Genomic DNA, 25711 nt, shown 5'->3' with positions numbered 1-25711 from the left:
TATTTGGCACAGAGTAGGTGCTCAGTAACTATGTGTTGAATGAAATTAGATTTTATAGGTAAGAAAATGGTGGCTTGGAGGAATGACAGGGCAAGAATCCAAGCCAATGGAGAAATTCATACGGCTCTCTACTCACCCCACCCCTCCCTCACTCCCCAAGAAGAAGTATGGTAGGTCAGCTTCCAGACTGCCCCCTGGGGTCACTGAGGGGTGAAAGGGCAGCAGAGGACTGGATATTTGATGATATTAAGGAATTATTGTTAATTTTTCTAGTATGATAATGGTATTATAATAAAAGTAGCCCTTATCTTTTTGAGAAACTTACTGAATTATCTATGTTTGGAATGATGTGCCATCTGAGACCTGTTCCCAGTAATGAGTGGGGCGGGGAAGGATGAGAGAAGAACAGATGAAACAATGGCGGTGTGCGGTGACTGAGGGAGGCAGGCGACAGCTACACAGGCGCTCATGATATTATTCTCCACATTTATGAGTATGTTTGGCAATGTTCATAATAAAAGAGTATAAACAAAAAAGTCTGCCTGGAGTGTAGCTCTTAGCCCGGGCAGTGCTACCTCTTCAGCGCTCTCTTTTCCCGAGTCCTCCTTCCGTGCGGGCAGCTGGGAACGTTGCCCACACGGTCTATGGGCTGGGGTGGGATCCTGGTCATCCCAGGTCCCCAGCCTCACCAGGACCCCTGGATGCAGCTGTCCACCCCACGCACAGCCCACACTCTGAGGAGGGCCTTCCTTCTGACAGCCCTCTTCCTGTCTTCATCGCTGACCCCCCTTCTCTCACCCAGCCATTAAATATTGGTGCTCCTAGGGTGCTGCCCTAACTGTCTACACTTCTTACTCTATCATCTCCCTAAGAAATCTCATCCCTGCCTGCCTTGAACATGCAGTCTGTTCATAAGTCACAAACCTACATTTCTAGCCCGGATTTCTCTGCCGTGTTCCAGTTTAGGGGTGTTCATCTCTTGCTTAGACCCCTGGGATAGCCTCCTAACGATTTGCTATTCCTGTCCTGTACCCCCCTATATTTCATGCTGCAGCCATAGTGACCCAAAAGCTTCCACTTTTATGGACTCCTCCAGCCTTCAAAGCAAAATCCAAACTCCTCACTGTGGCAGAGAAAGCACTTCATGATCTAGCCACTGCCTATATCTACGGTTTCTCACCCTCTTTCACATCAAGTTTACATAAAAGAAATTTGTAAGAGACCAAATATACAAGTAAATAGATGCCAGGAGGCAGGTAAAAGCTGTGACAATAGTTTGGAGTGGGTGCTGGCAGGGAACAAAGACAAGAAGATACATCAAGAAAGACAGATGGAAAGACTAACGGTCAGGTAATAAGGCAGGGTGGGAGCCACTACTGAGGGGATAAGACAGTTCTGGAGCTCCGGGGCCCAGGAGGGGCTTCCCACTCCCGAACCTCATTCCAGGCAACAGGAGGCCCAGCTGGAAGGCTGTTTCTGGTTCCCTGTGAGAGTCCCAAGTCTCTCTTATTCCCTTGAAATAACTTCCAGTAACTTGAGGTAATCTGAATGAACCAGAAAGCCTAAAACAGTGTAAATGGTAACTGAAGCCACGGCCGGGGATGTGAGCCTCCTGGAGCACAGGTAGTGTGAGGAGAGAAGATGGTCCAGCGGGAGCCCTGGCTAGCGCCGATTCTTAAGGGGCGGACGGAAATCAAGGACACTGAGAAAGAGAACGAGACCGGCAAGTGAAATCAGAGGAACACTAGAAATTACTGACTCGAAAGTCTAAGCAGGAGAGAGTTTCAAAGACGAAGGAGTGGTCAACATAAAAAAGTGTTTGCGAGATCAGGAAAGACGAGACTTACATGTGTCCATTGGATTTGGCAGCCTTGAGAAAAGTCCCTGGTGACTCTGGTGGGAGTCATGCCAGGTAAGGGGGAAGCAGGGTGTGAGGGCCGAAGGGCCAAGTGGGAGTGAGGCGGGCCAAGGATGACCCAGCAGGAGCCGTCACTGGAGGAGGGGAGCGTGGTGGGAGCTTTTGGGGCGTGTACGGCTCTGGAACAGTGTAGTGGGGACTGGAGAAGGGAATGAAAGACGTGAGCAGGAAGGAGGGCAAGCTGAGATGGGAACTCCTACATTTCTAGAACTGTGATCTGCACAGATGGGAGATTTCCTCCAAAAGCCCCCCACCCAGATGCAGGAGTAGAGAAGCTGCTCAGGCGCTAGCCCAAGATATCCAGGTTCCAGGCTGGGTTCAGTGGAAGGTTAGTGGTAGAAGCGAAGGCGGTTGTTCAGTGGGGTCCAGATTTTCCACATGGGCTCTCGCTGTGAGGGGAGACATGCAGGAGAGGCTGACTGACAGGCTGGGAGAACTGTAATACTCTTGAACTTTAAGGTACTTGAATATACGGTTACCTGGGAAGTAATTCTGGGTGCTTGGCCTTAGGGCAGGGTAGAGGGGGTACCAGGGGTGTCCTGAGACCGGAAGCAATGTCTATGGGTTGTTTGAGGGAGCAAGGAAGTCATCTGGGGCGAAGACAGGACTTGAGGTAGAGCGGATGGCTCTGAACTGGTGCCGAGATGAGCGTATGATGGCTGGGGAAGAGCACGGGGGCAGGTGCGGGACCAGGGCGAGGAGAGGGCCGGGGGGGGGGGGGGGGGGGACAGTTCAGGAAGAAGGCTGGGGAGAGGGGTTTTGGGTTCAGGGGCAGGCTGGGGATTGGGGCACAGAGGATACTTGGTGGTCAGAGGCCCGCAGGCAGGGATGGATCTCCAGTGTCCCAACTTAGCTGAGGGTGGGGCGTCTTCCTGGCAGCTCTGGGCAGCCGGAGCAGCTGCCGGCTCATCCCCTTACCATTTACTTGTGTACATAGTCAGAGCCTGTCTTTTGTGCTGGAAGTGCCCCCGCCCTCAGCCCTGCCCAGGGGCTGTGCCCCCACCCTGCCTCAAACCTCTTTGATGGCTGCCATGCGCACGGTCTCATAGTAGTGCAGGGGTGCATTGGGGGTGCTCATGTCGTAGCCAAAGCCTGCGACTGCCACCTCATCACAGCCGTGTAGTGCCATGGTCACTGCCACACTGCCAAGGGTCGGGATGTTCTAGAGGAGGGAAGGGAGGAGGCGCAGAGTTCAGATGGAGGGCTGAGTGAGGCTGAGACCCTCCGCTAAGCAACTCAGAGCTGAGCTCCATTCCCGAGGACCGAGCCCTCTGTCCCCACCCTGCTGCCCTGTCCTTCCTTCCCAAGGCCACTCTGACCCAGTTCCCGTTCTTCCTCTCCTAGGGCCCAGCTATCTCACCCCGCGGCCCATGAGGCCGTTGTTGAAGGGCAGTCCAATGAGGGTGAAGGCAGCTTCCTGGATGAAATATGGGTTCAGGATGCGAATCTCAGGGGGCTCCTTGGGCACTCGAGTGGCCACAGATTTCCAGAAGCCGTCCGATGCACTCTGTGGACACAGCATAAGTGGGCATGAGCTGGGCACACAGCTTGTGATGGGACTGTGTGAGTGGCAGGGAACCCAAAGCGTGTACAGGCAAATGAGAAACAAGGTGGGGGGTATGAGGTCATACTGGGGAGCCTGGGACGTGGAATAAAGACAGCTGGTAGAGGGAGGACTTGGTGTGTGCTGGGGACACGGGGTGTGTGACACAGATAAGGGCATATCGTGGGAACAGTGAGCATATGGTAGCGCCAGTGTGTAATGGAGGACCCAGTGTGAGTTGCACCGTGGGGCACAGGGTGTGGCACACTGGGGCGTGCTGCTCTGGCCTGAAGAGCTTCTTGGGGCAGCTGGAAGACCCAATGGCCCAGCTGTCCCCCACCCCTGCATAGCTACTGAGGGGCCCAGGAGGAGCCTGCCCTTGCTCTCCTATCTGTTCTGCTGGGCTCGCCTCCTTTCCCTTCTGCTGACTCTCCTTGCTCTCTCAGTCAACTGTTCTAAAGTGAACCTGGAAAATAAAGACAGAATGTAAGTGCTCTGGAACAACACTCAAATCCCAGTTCGGCCACTGACTAGAGTTGGGTGACTTTGGGCAAGTGACAAGCTCTCTGAGCTTCAGTTTAACTGCAAAATGGGGTCATTCTTCCCTTAGGGATCTTAGTACCAAACTGTGGAAAGGCATGAGCTCTGAAACTTGATGTTCCAGTGTCCATTCCAGGGCTGCAACTTTCTTTCTAACTCTCTCCCTTCCTCTAGTCTCCAGCCCTGCCTTTCTGTTCAAGTCCCTGAAGCATACCACTTTGCTACTCTCTCTGAACTTCCTCAGCTCCCCAGCCCTTGCCCTTCTATTGCCTCAGCCCAGGGAAACCCTGAACTTGGGATCAACCCATTCATTCACCTTCACCACCCCAAAAACTGGGGTCCTATATGCTGCTAAAGAAAGTCACAAACCAACTCAGAAGACTGGAGGCATTACCAAGCCATGGATTCCAACTTGTTATTTTCAGGGAGTTTGTCATTTGCCTAGAAAACCTAAAACAATTAACTAAACTTAGAATGGATAAAATAATTTAGTAATAGGATCTGTACTCCAACAGGAAAGTCACCACGTGTAATACGAAAGAGATCCCCTTTGCAATCCTAACAAAAAAATAATCAAATACCGATCAATAAATTTAAATATGTGGGACCCAGAGTAAAAAAAAAAATAAAAAAGCTACAACCCTTTATTGAGAGATCTAAAAAAAATGACTTGGGAAAAAAAATGGGACAAACCACATCTTGGATGGGAAGGCTGAGTATTATCATAATATCAATCCTCCACCCCACCCCCCTCCCAGATGAATGTAGGCTTAACATAATTCTAAGAAAAATTCCAATAGGATTTTTTTTTCCAAATTTACCAAAAGGATTCTAAAAACCCATCCAAATATTTAACAGATAAAAATAGCCCCCCAAATTAAAAAACTAAATAGTACATTATGAATTTACAATTATAAAAACATTGATAGACATGTAAGAATCAACACAAAGATCACTGAAAGAAGAGACAGCCCAGAAGCAGATCAAACACACACTTAGGTTATGATAAAGGAAGCGTCACCATTAGTGAGAACAAGATGATCTTCTCAGTAAGTGACGTTTGAAAATTTACTATTTAGAAAAAAAAATGTCCGCTTACTGCCTGTCTTCACACTACACACAAAACAACTAGATGCTAAAAAAGTAAAACTGAAAAAAAATTTAGATGTATATTTTATCATTGAACTTCCTAAATGTTAATGCAATGTTAGAAATAAAGAAAAAAGTAAACATTTTGATTTTGTAAACATTTTTAGTGCTTTGTTACATCAAAATGTAAGCAAAATTACGAGGGAAACAAAAAAGTGGGAAAAATTTTGTCACAAATAAATACTACATATTTAAAAAATTCATTGAAAAATCAACGAGACTCCATAAAAATGGGAAAAGAATATAAAATAAAGTTAGTAAGCATGAAAAAGTCAACTCGATAGTGACAAAAAAATGCAAATTAAAATAGCCAGAAACTATTTTTTTACCCTCTGAAATGTGTCTATGTGTATCTATGTATTTATCTTACTGCTTAGGGTGGTCTGCTGAGGTGAAACTCCCCTACACTTTAGGAGTAAAGTTTGGTGTAGACTTTCTAAGAAGCAGTCTGAATACGAATGAAAAGCCTCAAAGCTGTTTATACCTGACTGACAGTAACATTTCTCTCCTAAAAGTAATCAGAATGGTGAAGACCTTTGTAAAAAACTGCTTATTGCAATGTTATTTATAATGTGAAAGTGAAAAACCAGAAGAAAAAAAAAATCCAAGTTTACAATAGAGGTTTGGTTAAATGATACACCTCTATAACCGAATGTTGTCTATGAATTTTGTCATAGGGAGGTACATAATGTATTTAATCAGTCCTCTGTTGTTGGACATCTAAATTGTTTCTAGTTTCCGCAGATCTGCTCCTGCTCCTGTATGCCCTATCCTCTCATGTCCTCCAAAAAGCCAGAAACCTAGGAATCCACTTTAGATTCTTCTTCACCTCTGCAGCCCATCCTGTCTGACTGGTCATCTAGTTCTTTGGATTCTATCTTCTTAGAACCCCACAGACCCACCCGTTCTTCCCAAACCCACTGCTACCACCGGAAGTCCAGGTCTCATCACCTTTCAACCGGACTATCCTAGGGACTGGCCCTTTACAGTGTGTCTTGTTGACTGATCAGAGCCCAGAGCCCAGTAGAGCGACTGGAACAATAAATGTTAAATTCCATCCATTTATTCAACATGTAATGAATGCTTAGAATGGGCTGCCTCTGCCTTCCAAATCACTTTTCTACTCTCTACCAGAACGATCTTTCTATATACAAGCAGATCACATCACCGTTGCCCATAGAAGATCCAAGTTTTTTAGCCAGTAAGCCCGATCTGCCCTTACCGCTTCCATTTCAGGCCATCTGAAGTTCCCGCCTGCTGATTCATGCCTCCATGCTTTCGCTGACGCTGCTCCTTACGTCTCTAACGGCCTTCCCATGTCTCTCCACCTCATCCATCCTGCTCGTCTGTTAAGACTCAGCATATCCTTCTTCTTTTTCCTCTTTCCTGACCCTCTTCCTCCCAAGGCAGAAATGACCTCTAACCTTTGGGAGGTGACAATATGAACACCTAATGCCCAATGTGATTTATTGGGAGGCGGAGCCTTTGGGAACTGATTAATTCATGAGGGTGGAGCCCTCATGAGTGGGATTAATTAATTAATTAGTTAATTAATGTCCTTAGAAAAGAGGCCCCAGGGAAATCCCTTGCCCTTCTGCCAAGTGAGGACATAGCGAAAAGAAGGCCATCTGTGAACCACGAAGCCATCCTGAAACACCAGGCCTGCTGGTGCCATGGTCCTGGACTCCCAGCCTCCAGAACTGTGAGAAATAAAGTTCTGTTATTTACGAGCCATCCAATCTGTGCTATTTTGTTATAGCAACCTGAAGGGACTGGATTCAACTTCAGCTCTGGTCACTTCCTGTGTGGAGAGCCTGGGCAAGGAACTCACCATTTCCTTATGGAGAAATCAGGATACTAACAGTTTTTATCTTATGAGCTGTTGTGAGAATTAGATAATTCAGGCCGAGTGCCCAGCTCATGGGTCCCTGGTCATCACTGGCGGTGCGTCGTGACCCTCCACCCCGCAGGGCATTTCTGCAGCCTAGCATAGCACCCGGCAGGCAGCTTGTTAAAGGAGACATGAAGTCCACCCAAGGCTCCCCCACTGCCCTCAGAGGCAGCAAAGAGACCCCCACTGGTCAGTACCTCCTCAGGCTCACCTGCTGCCTTCAATGGACTGTTTCTGCTCCAGCCATGCCCTCCTCACGTCGCCCCACCTCTGTGGCAACATCTTTCTCTGGCAAATTCTATCTGTCCTGCAATGGTCAGCTAGAAGGATAGGCCCTTGGGGCCAATTTCTCTGTGTCTCAGTACCAGTGAGACTGAGAGCAGACCCAGTCTGTCTTCCTCCTGTTGTCTCCCTCTCTGCATCCAGGAGAAGTGTAGGTGCAAGGGAGGTAAAGGTAGGGTTAACAGGACCCAGTAGGAAAGGGAAGGGAGGAGAAATGGCCAAGATTTTATGCAGAACTGGGGAGAAGCCCCTCCTGGGAGGGCCAGATGTGGACTGAAAGGAATGGCAAGTGCCAGCAGGTGCCAGGAGAGGCACAGCCCGTCCCCCAATAGTTCCCCCCCCCCCCGGGGGCTCCTGCCCATGCCTGCCCCACACATACCTAATGGGGAGGAAGTGCAGGGGCTGCTTGGGAGGCGTAGGGAAAGCCAGGAATGGGCACAGCTTGGGGGTGTGCCAGGCTCCAGGCTAGTTTTCATAGACTTGACTTTATTTACATCTCTTCAACTTTCACCCACTTTACAGGTATGGGCCCAAGATGAAGCAACATGATCAAGGTCATGCAAGTAGCTGTGCCAAGATTCAAACCCAAGTGTTGTAACTCCAAGATGGGTGTTCTTTCTGCCTCATCATTTATCATCATCACTGTTGTTCCCACCTCAGGAAGTCTGGGGTCAAGGATGAGAGCTCCCTTCTGACCTCCAGGAGCTCTAAGGTAAGTTAGGGTCCCGCATCCCATTTCACAGAGAGACTGAGGATCAGAGAGGCGGTGGGACTTGTCCAAGGTGTACACACAGCTGGGAGAATCTGAGCTGGATCCAACTTCAGAACCCAGTTATTTCTGTGACATGAGATATCCTCTCTGAAACCACGTCTCAGCTTTTTCCTTGTGCTAAAAGTCCCATATGTAACCACTACGTGAAACTGTAGGAAGTTAGCTTATTGTGTCAAATGCTCTTTGAGATTCTGACAAAAGCTTCAGTGGGGAGGGTAAAGCTTCTGCCTTTCTTTCCACCTTTACTCTTTCCTGAGAGGAGAAACGACTGATACAACTGATCTGACTGCTTAGATTTGAGGATTCTCTCTCTCTCTCTCTCTCTCTCTCTCTCTCTCTCTCTCTCTGTCACACACACACACACACACACACACACACACACACAGCTCCCTGCTCGTACTCAGCAGTGGGTACGTGCAGGCAGAACGTGCCTCCTTGCAGCAGCCCCCCAGTCTCTGTCTCAGCTTACTGGGTACTGGGAGCCCTGCAGCTCTTGCTGCCTTAGGGCTCGATGCCAGCAGCAGCGCAGAGCAATGGGAGGACTTGAGGGAAAGGAGGCCTGCACTTGGGTCTCAGGGCCCAGAGAGCCCTGTGTCTGAGCACTGAGAACCGGCACGGCGAACAATTCAGGGCTTCTATTTTCTCCCTCCCCCACCACTATCATCGTCTCGAGGCATAGCACCCTCAAGAAGTTCAGGGAAAGGAGGCACATTAAGACCAAGATATGATTTGGGCATTTCAGTGCTTCCCCCAGCCATAAAAATATCAAGGACCAACAAAACCACAGCCTGTTTCCTAAAATAAAAGCTATGGCTTTTCTTCTCAGAAAAACGCACACAGGCACATACACATTACATTTTGCATACCACTGCCGAAGGTCACAGAATCCGTGAGTTAAGGGGATTTGCTGACTTCAGGTTAGGAATCTCTGGCATAGTGTGAGAAGAGATAGGAACCTGGAACAGAATCCTGTAAACAGCGATATTTAAGGGGTAGGTGGAAACAGAGGGGCCTGAGGAGGACATTGAGAACAAACAGGAAGAGGGGTCAGAGGCACTAGGGAGAGTGTGGTACAGTGGGAGACCACGGGCCCTGGAATCTGGAAAGCCTGGGACACATCTGGATCCCACATCTGTGTGACCTGGGCATGTCCTGTACTCTCTTTAAGCCTGAAGTTCCTCCATGCATAACAAGAATGACCAGACCTACGTCCCAGGTATTAGTGAGGATTACATACTGTTTGGCATACAGCAAAAGCTCCATAAATCTTATCTATTATGATTATGAGTGAGTGTCACAGGAGCCAAGACAGGGAAGCAGAGGGTGTGGCGGGCGATGCCAGATGGCAGTGGGAGGCCAGTACACAGACAGACATGTATTCAAATGAGGCGCCAGATTTTCCCTCCGGTTCCCTGCAGGAGGGCAGTGAGCACCGGAGGCCTTCCTGCTCGTGGGTGACACTGCCAAGCCTGCCACCCAAACACAGCCAGGTCCCAGAAGTCCTAATCAAATTTGGCCCAAGGCCTCTCACATCTCGTTTTCCTGAGCCAGAGGACACAACACAGAGGCCTATAAAGCCAGCCAATGACACTGGCCCTGAATCGTCAAACCTCTCTTCAAGGTCAGCTGAGGGCTGCATTCTTTGTTGAATCCCTCCTCCTCCAGGAATGTCCCTGCCTCAGTCAAGTCTAGACCCAGCTCATCTGTGTGGAGCTGCCAGTCTCCTGCTGATGCAACTTGTTCTGCTCGTGTCAGAACAGCCAAGAGCAATGGGGGAAAACATCTGGGGAGAAAGTACCTTCCCAGCCAGGCCCTGAAGTGTGGCCTGCGCCCTGGGAGGGTTCTTCTGCAGCCTCTTCCTTCCTGTTAGGAGAGAAGCAGTCTACGTGCCAAGATGAGAGGTCTGGGGGCAGAGAGACTGACCATGGCCTTGCTTTCTGCAGCCAGGAGTAGGGCAGATGTGTTCACTCCTGCTCCCGCTGGAGGACAGATCACCAGCTCTCCGTGGGGTCACTCAAACAGCCCCCAGCTTGCTTTCCTTCAGTTCCTTCACTTCCCGACACAGATCTGATCTGGACACTCTCAGGGCGAAACTCTTCCACGGCTTTCCACTGCCCACTGAGACAGCTTGTCTGGATAATTCAGAGTGTAGGTCTGGTTTTGTTTTTGTTTTCCTTACCCCAAAGGAGTTTGTAATACAGTGGGAAAGACAGGGTTGTGCACAAATGTCTCAGCACATGGTATGCTTATTATTATGTGGGAAAGAAACTAAGAGAGGTTTAAAATATTAATATCTGCTATAGTTATTTACTGAAATATGTACATATAAGATGTATCCAAAGAATGTTCACATGCACAGTACATAAAATGGGAGGAAGAGCCAGGTGACATACTAAGAGAACTGCAAGCAAAAAGAAGAGCTCGAAAAGAAGGCATCTACAGATGCAAATATTTCAGAGCTAAGGATTAACCTGGATCAACCAATCAACAGATACAGGAGTGCCTGTTATACAGAAGCCATTTACTTTCTGTACAAATATATCCTATAATATTTCAGACAATGAACAACCCTCAAAACATGGATTACAATCATACAAAAAGACCTTTAAGAATATTTTGTACAGTCTCCTCCTAAAGAAACCAAGGCCCAAGAGGTTTCTTTTCTTATTCTATTTCCCCTGAGGGATCTGGCCATCACCATTCTTTCCTCACAACTCAGACTGGAATCCTGTCTCCCTTGCCTTTTCCCTCTCCCTTGTCCCCAGGAACCAAGCAACTACCCAACCTGTATCCTTCTCGTCATGCTCTCTGCTAGCCCACTGCTTGCAGATTGGGCTGCGAGTCATTCTGTTTTTGAACCCTGACACCCTAACTACTCACTCCACGTCCCTAGGCAAGTCTTTACCCTTTCTAAATCTCATTATCTTCATCTATAAAATCAGGGAAATCAGACTAGCTTGAACTTTGTAGTGTGTTTGTGCTATGACAATTAAAAGTCACGCACATAATATATTCGGCACAAAGTTAGCTCTTTAGCTTGTTAGTATTAATCCTCAGGACAAAGTCCCAGCTCCTTGATATGACTTTGGCTCCTAAGACCCTTTACCATTTGTCCCCCGCCTACCCAGCCTCACCTCTAACCCTTGCTCCCACATCCGTGTGGGCTCATCCCTAACATTTCGGGGGCTGGGGACAAAATTCCAAGTGGAAGTCCATGTACCATATGTCTAAATTTCAGATTCTACATATTTGAAAGTTATAAATCAAACTGTTAAATAAAACATATTCTGTGCTCCCTTGAAAAGTGATCCGGAAGGCCAGGTTTGGATTTAGAATTCTGACTCCGAGAGACCTGTGCTGGATCACGGTGGTGCAGGGAGACTGGCCCGGCCTCCCTGCTTCTCTTCCCACTCCTGGCCCCATCCCACATCATGAGCAGTGCTGGGACGCATGTGTGGATTCTGCATCCCGCACATCCAAGTTCTGCTCCCAGCCTCTGCGAATCTCCCTCCCTGGGCTTAGGGGAATGCACAGCGAGGTGTGTTCTGCCTACAGGGGGATGGAAGTGGACTTGGCACCGACTGCTGGGGTAAGACATTCCGAGGTCTCCAGTACCTGGCAATGGCCTAGCAAGGGAGGATGGGCCTGGGGTGGGCATTTCCCTCTCGACCCTGCATATTCCTTTTCCCTCCATGTGGCTGGAGGAGAGCCAGGCGCCCCTTTCCCAGTCTAAGGGCAGTACTGCACCCATGCCACACACCAGTTATATTCAATTATTTTTACTTCACTAAACATACCACACTTGTTGCCAGTGCTGTTCTCTGTGCCTGAAACTTCATCATCAGCTGGCCAACATCTACAAGAGGTCGGGGCAAGCAGCTCAGTTAGGGTCTGGGGCTTACGTAAGTGTCCTGGAGGCCAAGAAGTGGGGTGCAGACCATCTTGGCCAGGGTGGTATTGCCCGGTGCCCAGGCTGTCGCTCTGACGCTCAGTCCTGGGCCCTGTGGCTGGGCATCCTGCCCTGCAGGCAGGCGGTGCTCACCTCTCTGAATCTCACCTCTCAGCAAGTGACCACCACTCACAGAGGAGCACGTCATGTCATGTGCCCTGCCTCACTCACTCCTTAGAGGTATAATGGGGAGCCACTCGGGGAAGCTTTTACTCTCCCCATCATATAGAAGGAGAACGTGAAACTCCAAAATGTGGGCTGAGGCAGAGGAAGAGACTGGTTTCCGTTGCCAATACCAAGTCCAGTAAGGTTTCACTGCCTTTACCGGCACCGAAGGAGCAAGGATGAGAGGGGCTGTGATGGCTGGTCCAAGTGCCCGGACCCTCTGCAGGGTTGCTGGACTTGCTGCTTTATGGTCTGTCAAGTAGTTGAACCATAATTTGCATAATAAACCCTTTAGGTTATGTATGGGTTGGGCCATTATAAGTTTAACATTATAATAAAAATCTTTGTGTCCAGTTTTTTCCTTCCTGTGGGGGATGGCTACTGGTGCCAAGTGTCATCTCTTTTCCAAAAAGCTTGTCCCCATTTACACTGACCAGTAGTAGCCTTTGAGAGCACCTGTCACTGCACTCTTGCCAAAATCATGTATTACAATTTAAACACATTCTTTAAAGATGTGGTAGGTGATAAATGGCATCCTGTTGCCTTCACATGAATGTCTCTGGCTACTAGGAAAGTTAAACATATTTTTGTTGTTTACCAGTTAAATTTCCTTCTGTGTCATATGTTCAGTCTCCTGCCTGTTATCTGCTGGGGTCCTGATGGTTTTCTTGTCAACTTTCCTGATAATAACTATTTATCTGTCATATTTCCTAAATATACTTTTCCGAGTTTGGCGGCATTCAGTCTTTTGTTTTTTTAATTTAGTTTAAATTTTCATGTATTATCACATCTGATTTCTCTTAGCACTTCTGTCCTTTAAAAGTTCTTTTGCCTCCAGGGATTTGATTTCTATTCTACTTTCTTCAAAATTTCCTTTGGTTGTATTTTTATGTTTTACTTTTTAGTCCATTTGGAATTTATTTTGATGTAAGCTATGAGGAGTGGGTCAAAAACCTTTTTGAAAGCTATATTTGGAAACCGCAATGAACAAAAAGAAAAGTCGGCTTGGGGCCGACTTTGTGATGCTGACAGAGAAATGAACGAGGCAGAGCGCCAGAGACTGTTTGGTTTTCATTTCTTTATCAAGGAGAATGATCTCGGAACTGCAGAAAGAAGATCAAACATGGCTAAGAGGAAAGAGGTGCCCGAAAGAGGCAAGTGGAGAGCAAAAGGACGCAAGGGTCTGAATCTAAAATAATGCTCTCCCAGGGCAATGAGAGAGAAAGAGCCCTGATTGAGGGACAGATTTGGGTTGGAATCCTGACTTTGCCGGAAGTTACTGCCTTACTCTGGGCCTCATTTTCCACATTTATTCATTGATATATGCCAGCTATGTGTTAAACACTGCTAGAGGTGATGGACTTACAGAGACAAACAGGACAGTTTCTGCCCTCTAGGGGCTTATAAAAGATGACAGATAAGTCAATTCTCAGCTATAATAGAGTGCTGAGTATTACGGAGGCATTAAGCATGCTTCCCAGGATTTTGGCCATGAGCTTGTAAGAATCAGGGACTATCCGTAGACCTTAGCACTGTGTGGGGTACCCAGTAAATGCTCACTGAATACTTGCTGACATGTTGTTCCTTTAAAGGGAGGAACAACTTGAATCCACTGGATTTAGAATCAGAAGGTCACTACCAGTACAGAGAGGTTTGGAAGCTAGGCTGGAGAGGGTTGAGAAATAGAAGGAGAAAACACAGAGATACATGATGGACAGGTGATGACTCTCTCCAAAAACTTGAAAGAGAAGGAAAGGCGTGAGGGTGAACACAAGTTAAGGAGAGGACTTTTATTTTTAAGGTGAGAGAGGCCTGAACAAATTTACAGATGTGAGAGGAGGATCCAGTAAAGAGGTGACAAAAGAGATAAACAAAAGCAGACAGTTCCTGAGAAGGTGGGAGGAGATGGCATCCAGAGCACAGGAGACAAATGACCTTGAACGGGAGAGGCACAGAAAGGATGGTGGAGAGGGACGTAGGGGTGGAAAGGGATGCAGGTAATTTTTGTAGACCGGAGGCTGGGAAGTTGAGACTTCTTGACTGGTGATGACCTTGATTTTCTCTGCAGAGCTGGATATGAGATGCCTGCTTAGAATAGGGATGGAGGTATAGCAGAATTAAAGAAGATGGTGAGGGTAGGTTCTGAGAAGAACAATGACCAGGGACAGGACACAGGAGTGGCAAGTAGCAGCAAGGTGCTAGAAGGTAACACCACCAAGTGTCACCATCTCCGTTGTAGTTTTTCTCTCCACAGATGACTCCCCGGTACTGGACAGGCTGGACTGGGGAGTCACGTGGAGAGGGAGTTGTCAAGTGAGAAAGACAGTATTTGAAGCATGGGCTCCACATGGATTTGCTGAATGACTGAATCAGTGAATAAATGAGAGGTGTGACAGTGCGATGAGATGAGTTTGGTCCAAAATGCTGCTCTACCATTTACTCAGAAGATCAGCCTCAGGGTTGTTGAAATGACTGGCTGAGACACTGCAGATAAGCCAGGTAGCCCCGGGCCTGGCATGTGAAGAGCTCAGTAAATGGTGGTACTTCTCATTCTCACAGGCCATGGCAGGTAGGAGCCAATCAATGGAGGCTTCCAAGCAGGAGGGTGATGTGCTCAGATTTATTTCTTAGGAAGAACCCTGGGGCGGTCAGAGCTGGGTTGAATTCAGCTCTCCCACTTAACTAGTCGTGTGATCTTGAGCAAGTAACTCTTCCTTCTGTGCCTCAGTGTCCTAATCCCACAAATGGGGTTAAAAGTTCCCATCTGACAGGATCATTATGAGAACTGAATGAAGGAATACAGAAAAGGCTAGAAAACCGAAGAGCTTAACAAATGACAGCTGTGATGAGGATGATGGCAGGAGGAGGAGGAGGAAAAGGACAGGGAGGATGAAGAAGAGGAGGACGGAGAGAGGCAGGAAGAGGAGCAGCAGGAGGGAGGACAGGACACTACGATGGTAATGACTATGAGATGCGTAACTAAGAGGTCACAGACGAGCGTGAGGAAGAGGAGCAGAGGGTGGTGGTGTCGTGAGCCCCAGCGCCTGAGCACGTTCTGCCTGAGGGTGGAGGAGCAACAGATGGGGGTGGTAATGGGGAATGAGCATGGAGTCTTCCTGGCCCTCACAGGGATAAGAGGTACGTGTGAAAGGGTGATGTCCACTGCAGACGGCTGCAAAGGAAAGGGCATCCCAGGAGAGCTTGTCTCAGGGTTGGAAAGGAGACAGTGGAGAGGGGACCATGGATGCTGGCTCAGCAGCAACCTCACCGTGGTGTGTCCCCACCTAACCCCGTTTGGATGCCCTGCACTGAGTCCCCCAGTGGTGAGGTGGGGTCCATACTGAGCTCCTTCTGGACGGAGCCTGTCCCAAGGCTCTGCGTCCCTCTCAGGCCTGGAACAGAATATACATTTAGGTGCAGATGGACATTGTTGGGCCTGGTCCAGTGAGACCCCCTATACAGGGACCTGGTGGCCGTAGATTTCCCAGACTGTGAGCCCACCCCTGCTGCCTTTCCCAGGAGCCCTGAGTCTCTCCCTCCTCTAGGCTTGGCCTCTGACCTCGGTCACCTCCTAGGTCAGGCCCTACGGCCTAGACAGACAAATGCTTCACTCCCTAGTGCAACTGGGCTTTTCTAACGGCACCACCACCAATGACAATAAAATAATAAATAGCATTAATAATTACCATCGACAGCACTTACTGTCAAGCACTATGCAAGGTGCTTCTGTATTTCTTCTGGTTTAATTTTTAAAACAATCCAGAAAGATGAGTCGTACCACTTCAATTTCATAGATGAGACTAAATCTAAGGGGCCTAGGTAACTAGCCTAAGGTAACCCAGCTAATAAGTGAAAGAACCTAAATTTAAACCTAAGTCGACATAACTCCCAAGGCCTAAGCTGCCTTCCCCTCTTAAACCATGTTGTCTTTCCCAAACTCAGGGGCCCAGTCCTCCTGTGCATGAATGTGGGGGCCTGGTGGGCCTCTTAGAGCCCTCTCTCCTTCCTCAAGGACTGAACTACAGCTGGAAGGTCAGGCCTGTGTCAAGGCCGTCCAGGAGCCACCTCCCAGAACTTGTCCTTTCCCCTCCCCCCGGTGGGCTGGAACCAGGCCTCTGGGCCTGCTCACTGAACTGACCACCAGTCAGAGGTCTCTCAGCAGTGAGGCCAGCTTTCCAGTTTCTGGAGCGAGGATGGCATTTTGGAGGAGGAGGGGAGGCAGCCAAGGGGACTGGGAAGGCAACTCCCCGGGGCCTCTGAAGCCCTGGGTTAGGTGTCTTAGGGAAGGAGGTGGGAAGGCTGGCAGAGGAATGGGAAGCTGTGCCTCTCACATGTCCTGTCCTCTCCAGGCCCCAGGGCTCCTTCCTCAGGACAATGGATGGGGAGTCTCCAGCCTTCATCAAAGGCTGCAGGAGGATGCTCAGGCCACAGCACCTCCCACACTGGATGACAACTCTAGTTTCATGACTGTCTCTCCAGACTGTGAGAGACTTTGGGTCAGAGATGGCACTGAACTCATCTCTGTACTCCCAGGGAGCAGCCCGGTGCCAGCACAGAGAACACCACAACGATGCCTGGCCAACGAGTGAGTACACGGAAGGATGGAGCCCGGGGTGCCTCTGAGAAGAGTTTCCCGAGACCTGGAGGCTGCCCCCTCTCCCCATGACTTATATACATCTCAGGTTCCACCCTCCCTCCCAACCTCAGCTTCCCTACTGAACAGCTGCCCCGAGCACACAAGGCCTGCAGAGAATCCTTCCACCTGATCTGGCTTGGTCAGGGCTCCTGGGATCTGGGAGATATAAGGCCTTTTGGTAACTTATTTGGAGTTGTCTGTGCTACTGTCCAGTGAATGAGGGAGCCACAAATGGTGATGAGAGGTCCCGTGTGCATGAAGTACAGCCAGCCCTAGCAGTCTTCCTTTCCCATATCTTTCCATATCCCATGAGGACTCCTGGTACCGGAAAGTTACACACCGTGAACAACTGCTCACATAGCGATCGGCAGGCAGCAGCCATGACTGAGGCCTAATACCTGTTCCAGCCCTGCCCAGCCAGGCCTTGGCACCTGAACATAGAGCTGCCTCCTGCCAGAATTCTGCAGGTGAGGCTCCAGACAGGTGCACAGAGCTACCCAGTGTCCCAGAGGCTTCACGGTTAGAAATGTCATTGCAGGAGCAGGACAAGCCTATGGCTGGGCACCAGACGGGAGGGAGAGGGGCCTCGAGAAGCAGCTTCTCTCACATGTACCTGGGTCTTAGAGGCCAGAGAAGTGCAGTAGAGCACGGAGAGGTCCTGTGAAGGCGTTAGCCTAGGCTGGGGTGGAGAAGGGTACTAAGAAGAGGCTTCCTGGGTAGCCAGAAAGGCCTGGGCAGGCCTGCTCTGAGCGCTAGGAGAGATGGGCAGGCCTTCTCTCAGTGCTGGGACTGGTGAAGCCATGGGCATCACTGGCTTTCCTCTGGCAGCTCATTCTGAAGCCCCAAATTATCTTTGATGTTGGAGCCAGGGGAGGCTCACGGAACTTCAGAGGACTCCTCCCTGTCTCCTCTCTCTCCTTCCCACTCACCCCACTAACCCTGCGAAGGAGTTCTCACCAACACAAGGCTGGTCCTAGGTCCCTGGGCATGGCCAGGACAAGACAGGAACAGATATCAGTACAGGTGAGTGTGTGCCTGAGCACAGCCCACACGTCCTCATCCCAACTGCTCCAGTACCTTTGATCAGCCTGTCACCAAGGCCAGGCTCGGCGGTGAGCTCCTCAGTCTTCTTAGGAAAAGTGAGGCCCTACTGTCTGCTCCCTGAGTGGCCAGAGTACAGTGAATCTTCCGTCTCTAGTTAGCTTCCTTCCTTTTCTTCTTTCTTTCCTTCCTCCCTTGGATGAATTGTAAGAGCCTTGAATTAACTGACCTTGGTGTTCTCGGAAGGCATATGTGATAACCCCCAGCTGGCTGGCCCTGACCCACCCCTTGGCCTCCTGATTTGGGCTGCCTGTCCTATCCCAGTCTGCCCAGCAGGACGCAGGACCTGGTGTTTGAGCCAATTCCAGATCATTCATGGTGGCTGGGCACTGAGGGGTTAAAAAAAAAATGGGACCAGGGTCCTGCCATCCAGGAGCTCCTTTGACAGGTGTCCACGCGCAGAGGAAAGGAGGGGGTGGGCAGATGGTCAAAAGGCCAGGGTGAGAAAGCAACCCCAAGGCTGCCTGGGGTTCATCAAGGCAGACCCAATTTCCTCCCATTTCTCGCTTAAAAGTGCCTACCTGTGATCCTTATTCCACTGCCCTCAAGGCAAAGAGAAGGGTCCCCTCAGCTCTCTATTCTCTGCCTGGTTTGCGTGTTAGTGGGCCTGCCTGTAGCTGGGGCTGGCTGAAGCCAAACCCTTTTCTCCCCTTTGGGGAGACTGGATGGACCCAGTGGAGCCTGGCTGCCTCATTCAGCCTGGCTCTGAAGTGGGGTCCCATTCCCCACTGTCCCACCTACCTGAATTTCTGGACCTGACTTCTGTCTTCTCTCTCGCTTGCTACCTACTTGACACTGCCTGCATTTGGCCTTGTTTGGGAAAGGGCTGTGGAGTTAAACCAAATTATAGGCAGGTTAAGCTATTCCCGCCCCGCCCATTCCCCCCAACGCTCCTCTAAATCTCCAGAAAAGAACAACTAGCTTCTTACTGTAGGCAGAGAGTTGTCTGTCACCATTCTCCTCTGGTAGGAGGCTTGGGTATTGGAAGATGAATGGCCTGAACTCTGCAGTGCCCCTCTCCTGGGGTGGCCGGTGACAGCTGGTTGAGGGGAGAGGAGGAACGGGCCTGGACAAGTTGGCAGGTGTCCCTGTAGGCCCAGAGCTGAGAAATAGAGGACTCAGGAGGGGACTCAGTGGGTGGTCCACTAAGGAACAGTCTGACCCTACTTGGTCACATAAACCCCCTAAAGAAATGGGCCCTGACTCTTGCCTGCCTAGAACATCTGATCATTTGCAGAGTGGAACCAGACCAATGGCAGGTTGGGAGCCCAAATGCAGGTCAGTGGTAAAAGTACACAGTAGAGAAAGGCTGGGACTTATGTATGAGTTTGGGAACTGGTACCCTCAAGTTGAGGGGTCTGTGGTCCCCGCAGGATGGCCCCAGGGTCCAAAAAGACCTTCCTTCCTTGGCTGGAAATGAGGGTGGACCCACACGATCAGAGTCAGAGAGACTTCACAGCGGGTAGGGGGATTTGAGGAGGCAACTACAAGGTCAGGGCAGGAAAGGATGGAGATGAGCAGTAATGCTAGGGCTAGCCACATCACAGCTTTCCTTACCAGGGGATCTAAGGCCAGGGAAGGGCCTGCAGGGGCTGTTGGGGAGGGACTTGGGGTCTGGGTTGGGGTGTGGCTAGAGAAGACTGAGAAAGGACCTGTAGCCTGGCTATCTGGAGGCAGGTGGCAGGTATCAGGCATATCAGCTCCAGGAGACTGGGCCAGTTACCCTTGGCATCTATAGGCCTCTATGTCCCTCGGTTGCATTAGGTCTCTCAGCTTTGGGTCATTAATGCTTCTTTTGTAAGTTTCCTCCTTGTTCTTTGCTGGGTTCAGAGGAAGGGGCTGACCTGGAAGCTGGGCAAGGCAAGGGCAAGGGGGGAAGGAGCTGGTACACAGGGGGCTCACCACTCTCTCCTTGTAGACGATGTACTTCAGCCACTTGAAGTCCTGCCACTTGAAGCCAGCGAGGACAAAGAGGGAATCGCGCTCGTATTGCTCGGGCCGCTGCATGGCGCCCTCGGGGTAGGTGATGCGCAGTGTGGTCTTGCTGCCCACGTCCTTCTCAAAGCCTTTCACTGGTGCTGAGTTCAGTCTACAGAGAGCAGGCCCAGTCAGAGCCTGCCTGGGGCTCCCTGCATATGGCCTGTGGGTCTGTGTTTGGGGAAGCATTCTAGTTGACCCCAGAACACCCCAGGTGCGGAGAATGAAAGCTCAGGTCACCTGGTCACCATCTAGCTTTCCATTCCCAAACCCTCCAACCCAGGGTTCTTGAAGTTTCTGCTCACCTCCTACCCAATTGGCCAGATGGACAGACAGTTCTCAATGGGCTCAGAGACCAGGTTTGGGCTGGGACATGCAGGTGCCCCAGGCACTGCTTTGGGGAACTCACCTGACCACAATGTCATAGTCATCAATTCGTGACCCCAGGGACTTGTTGGCAAGGACACCTCCATTGCCAACGATGATGCAGCGGCGGCAGCTGAGGCTGAGGGGAGAGAGGTAGAGACCTCTGAGTGCTGTCCCCCACGTCTCCTTCTCCCCGACCCCTTTGGCCCCTGACCCCATGCCCTCGGCCAAGTGCAGGCTGGGATAGAGGAAGAAGACCAATGGGCTTCCGGCAGCTCATCTGAGAGGAGGCCAGAACCATACTGTGGGTAGTGGGGCCGCTTGGAACTCTCAGACATCCCTCGTCCCTGACACTTCTCCAGGAAAATGTGGGTGTGGAAGGGGCTCAGGCACTAGCTCTGGGGAGGTTAGAAGAGGCTCTGGTTAGATGGTTTTCTGGGTTAAAGATTCCCCAAGAGTTAGTGGGGTTTAGACAGCTTTCAGGAGAGGAAAAAGTAGGCTGAGCTTGAGGGCTATGCCAGAAAAGCAAGAACACAGGAATGGGACTGGAGGCTCTAGGACTCAGGGCTGGGCTTATATTTGACTCAGAAGCCTCTATGTTCCCAGTAGCCACCAGGGATCCCTACTCATTTTGCTCTCCTGCCCCTGCCTATAGGACTTCCCCCCTCTAGGCTCTGTTGGCTTCAGAGCTGCCACTGCATCCTAGATATAAGCCATGGCACCTTCGGCTGCCCCTACCACCTAGCTCCTTAGTTCCAATGCTCGGCATATCCCGGCCCAGTGTCTTTAGTTCTCACCCTCAGATTCTGCTCTCTGAGGACTGAGATGTCTTGCCAAGTGCTTATAGCGCACAAGGTGCAAACCCAGCTGGGTGGCCCCACTTTTCTGCTCACCCACCCCAGCGTGTGTATTGTGTGTGCACGCGTGGATACACTAAATCTGCTCATGTCCAAGAAAGGCCAGCTGGCAGCTGAGGGGCGGGAGGCTGGGCAGCAAGTGGCTCACCTGTCCAAGGCAGGGGTCAGGCGGTACTCTTTGGTGACTGACAAGATGGCTTTGATCAGATTGTCTGTAGATAGAGGAGGGAGGTTACTGTTAGAGGGTCACTTAAGTTCCCATGAAATGTTTTGCCAATGAACCGATTTGAAGGCACACGCTCCTGGGGCTAGGGTGGAGGTGGAAGTGGGAGAGAGAGCTCTGGGCACAGGTTGGCTGGGCCACTGGCTGAACTTCCTCCCTGAGAAAGCAGATGGGGGCAGGAGACTCAGCTCTGGCATGCAGTTTCTTCCCCAGCCCTTCCTTGGCAGTGCATCTGGCTTTGGGAGGCTCTGCGGTCAGGCCCCGGGACTTGCCCAGGATGGGAGGACCTGCTCAGAGACCACGTTGTGCTCATCTCTGTGCCCCACCGAGCAGACACGAGAGAGCCGAGGAGGAGACAACCAATGATGAAGAATAGACTGGTCCCAGCCAGCTACCCCAGCCCGGCCATTCGGCCTCATTTCTTCCCCATACTTCCCCCTCAAACACTGCTGATGTCTCAGACTTTTCTTGCCAGGCTATGTCTACCTCCTTACCGCCTTACTTCTTCAAGACCTGCGGCCTGGCACCTGCCCACCTGCCCTCCACTCAGGCTGCCCTCAGCAAGGGCCCCATGACCTCTGTGCTCTCAGATCCTGTGCCCACTAGTCAGACCTCATTCCTCTTGGTCTCTCTCTGGATTCTGCAATGATGATTGGGCTCTTTTCAAACTCTGGTATAATGAGAGCATTATAATATACTGTGTAATGACACTGGCTTCGGAGTGAAATCTGGCTCTGCTACTTAAGACCTTAGATAAATCCCTTTCTTTGCATTTCAGTTTCCTCATCTTTCAAATGAAGATGGTAATTCCTATGCTGCAGAATTGTTAGAAATGTAAAAAAGATACATAAAGATCTAAAGATAAAGTAAATAAATTGGTACAACCACAGTGGAAAGCACCTTAATAATACCAAGTAAAGATGTAGGTGTGCATAGATTGAGATCTTGCAACTCTACCCTTAGGTGGATAGCATTAAAACATTCAGACATTTGTTTAAGGAGACTTGTACAAGAATGTTCATCGCAGAACTGTTTATAATAGCAAAATGTTGGAGGCAATGGAAATACCCACCAAAGGAAAATAGATTAAATGTGGTACATAGAATACTACACAGCTGTCAAAAACAAAACAAGACAAAACAAAACAAAACCCAGTGACCTAGAGCTATATGTACCAACACAGAAAAATCTGAACATAAGCAAAAAAAATCAATTTGAAAAGTACTCAGCTATATACAGGGACACACACACCTTCACACAATACCATCTGTAAAGTTTAAAAACATGCAAAAGCAATGCCATTTATTTAGTGGATATATACATATATCATAGAAATACATAAACAGACATTGGAATAACATCAAAAACAGGATAATGGACTCCTGGGGAAAGAGAGCATAGAGTGGGAAGGGCCACTCAGAGCTTTAATTGTATCTCATGCTGTACTTCTTAAGCAGGGTAGTACATGGGTGCTCATATTAGTCTTTATGCTTTTTTATATGCCTGAAATATTTCATGTAAAGAAAGGATACCTCTAAAATTAAAAATAACAGCCTCATAATTTTTTAAAAGACGGGATGGACAAAATGTCAGATGCAGCTGAGAGGTCAAGTTAAGGACTGAAAAGTATCCTTTGGATCTCACGGGGGCACCGAGCGTTTTCACTGTAATGGGTGGGGGGAGGAGATGTTCTTCAGGCGTAAATGGTGAGAAAGAGGAGACAGGAGACACAGCGAATCTTTCTAGAAGTTGAATGAGAGCAGGGTAAGGACAGAACCTTTAAGGAATGTTTTATACTAAGTGCCTTCAGATATACTTTATGGTGGGCTGCAGGGAAGGCCACAGATCCCCTCCTTTTTCCCACCTCCAATTTCACCTCTGAGGAAGAGCATGTTGCCACTAATTGGCCAATTGGGTTTTTGTTTTCTAGAAGGGGAACCTTGGCAGAAAGGGCATAAACTTTCAGATGCTCTCTTGCTGGCCGATGGGCAGCTTAACAGAATCAGAGTGTCGAGTGAGGATTCAGAGAAAAAAGCAGGCTGTCTGGCGATCTGTACCTGGGAAAAAGGAGTTCTTCATATGGTTCAATTCAGCCCATAAGGTCTATCCTTGAAGGCTTGAGGTCAAAGCTCCATTTACAGAGCATCCTTTTGCCAGCCACTGTCTTCTTTTCAGGGAGAGCTGGGCTGGCCGAGTAGAGGGTTCTTGGATCCCCTGGCCAACAGTTATCTTACTTAATTCTGACCACAACCTATTACAATGGCATTATTCTCTCCATTTAACCGATGAAGAAACTAAAGCACAGACAGGTTAAGTGACTTGTCCAAGGTCACGGCTAGGAAAGAGGCAGTACTGGGGTCTGATCCTAAAGCCCAAACTCTACCATGCCATGAAATAGTACAGGAACTTGACAAGAAAACAGAACTGTTCAACTATCAGGGATGGGACACTCTTAAATTAGGACGGAACTGCATGCGTGAGGTCCCAAAGGCAATGGAAGAGGATAGTTCTGAGACTGTAGGGGGGGAAGGTTAGCCTTGGACAGGATAGGAAAGGACTGGGGGTGGGGGAGGAACTAGGTTAAGGTGAAAAACATAAGGAGGGGATGATGGAGGAGCCTGCGGTCCTTCATCAGGGACGGGCTCTACTTCCCCTGGGATTTCCCTCCTCGTACCCAGTCGTCTAGCGCTCATGTCTCTGGCACTCGTTTTCTATGATCTCACAGCACCGTGTTCTTCCCTCACCAGAGCCCTTGCTGTTCTGTACTCTAAATATCTGTATCTCCAGGAGACTGGAGCTTTCTGAGAGGGGCCATGCCTGTCTACTCCACGGCGGTACACCTAGCCCCGACAAAGTGGTGGGTTCTGAGTGAATAAAGAAGAAAAAAGACAGGAAGGGAAAGAGGGAGAGAAAGTAAGGCATTGTTGAGAGTGGGGAAGAAGGGTAGATCCCCAGCATGGGGACTTCTGAGGGTGCAGCCCTGTACTGAGTGTAGGGAGATACTTTGGGCGATGAGATGTTAACGTAGAATGGGTCAGGGTTTCCAACATACCTTGACCTTTGATCCCGAAAGGCGGCACGAATTCCCGGATCCTAGCCCACTTGCGGAAGGAGTCATCCAGGAACATGGGTGCTGGCTTGGAGAACCTGGAATACAACAGGGCTGTTGAGGACCCCCAAATGGAATAGGCTAGAGTAGTGGCTGCCACTTCTGGACATCGGTCGCGACTATGGCTCTGCTGGAAGCCACCTTCCACATGCCAGCACACCCTTCCCACCACAGCCTGCTCACTGGGTAGCTGCTGTGCAGGGTGAGACAGGTCTCGTTCAGTGGAGCCTGAGTTTAAAGGAGCAGGCCTGGCCAGTCCTTATACGGCCAGCTGCAGCAGTGGAGAGACAAGACCTGCTCATCAGGGATCAATATTTCCCAGCTGGAAGCTCTCAGGCCAGTTATCCAGGCAGCATCCATCACAGTCACTGCTGCCCACACTGTTCTTGTAATCTGGGAACAGAGATGAGATACGGTCCAGTGGAACAGAAAAATAACCCAAAATACAGCCAGTGCAGGGAGATAATTTTGGAGAGAGTTCTGGGAAGTGGACCACCCAGGATGAGGAGGAAGGAGAATTCATGATGAGAGGGCAAAGCAGGTGAACAGCTCTAGGAGACAGATGTCTGGAAGAGAAGAGTAAAACTGCAGTATCCAGTGGCTTGGAGGCAGGGCTGAGGGGAGGTGCAGACACGCGGCAGCCTGAGTGCATTTGCTGGCAGAGAGGAGGACAGGGGGAACGAGAAGCTCCTTAGGAGGGGAGACGCATACGGAGCTCAAGGAGAGGGGGTAATTTTGGCCTGGAGGAAAGATGGGAGGCAAAGGGGGAGAGCAGGAAGGGTGAAGTGATGCTGCATTGAGGAGAAGGGAAAAGGCAAGCTTCACTTTTCTTGGGAAAGCCGAGGAGGAGTGGGCAGGGCAGGGGAGGACAGGACAAAGTCATGGGATGCAGAAGGAAGTGAGGCGAGAGTGCAAAGGTACAGGAGGAACCAAGCTCTTCAGAGATGCTTGGACAGCACGACTTCACATGGAACCCGGCACCCCGGCTCGGAGACCTTTCGAGGGCACCTGGAAGCCTGGAAGGTGGCTGGTACCTGGTCATCCACTGCGTGCTGAGTCTTGTTGTGGGGCCTGCTTAGCGTCCAGGAGCTAGAACTCACCCCCGCCAACATACTCTAGCTCAAACATACATTTCTCACTCCCACCATCACTGACACCGTTATAATCACTCTGCTCAGGAGGGATTCTGTCAATAATCACCTGGAGGTCTACCATGATTAGAGATTTTGAGGG

At 49.8% G+C, this 25711-nt stretch overlaps 1 protein-coding gene across 7 annotated transcripts in view; it reads right to left on the bottom strand.

Moving 5' to 3' along the window:
• ST3GAL3 (ST3 beta-galactoside alpha-2,3-sialyltransferase 3) overlaps positions 1–25711 on the bottom strand; it is a 177995-nt gene that overhangs the window by 2302 nt on the left and 149982 nt on the right. For 4 of the 7 annotated variants that reach the window (XM_019751095.3, XM_019751094.3, XM_088791085.1 and 1 more), the window contains 6 exons: positions 24422–24516; positions 21295–21358; positions 20333–20428; positions 19849–20035; positions 3279–3425; positions 2934–3080 (listed from right to left, as the gene is read on the bottom strand). In XM_019751095.3, coding sequence (XP_019606654.1) covers positions 2934–3080; positions 3279–3425; positions 19849–20035; positions 20333–20428; positions 21295–21358; positions 24422–24516 — 736 coding nt within the window. Of the gene's footprint in view, positions 1–2118; positions 2308–2933; positions 3081–3278; positions 3426–19848; positions 20036–20332; positions 20429–21294; positions 21359–24421; positions 24517–25711 lie in introns of those variants that run through there. The other 3 variants (XM_019751097.3, XM_019751096.3, XM_074334584.2) reach the window with 2 other exon arrangements.

This window comes from Rhinolophus sinicus, chromosome 14 (assembly GCF_057876585.1).
Source record: "Rhinolophus sinicus isolate RSI-liver-muscle chromosome 14, RSI-T2T, whole genome shotgun sequence".
NCBI classification, from domain to species: domain Eukaryota; kingdom Metazoa; phylum Chordata; class Mammalia; order Chiroptera; family Rhinolophidae; genus Rhinolophus; species Rhinolophus sinicus.
Note: the sequence above shows the minus strand (reverse complement) of the source record. Positions and strands in the feature narration are given on the sequence as shown.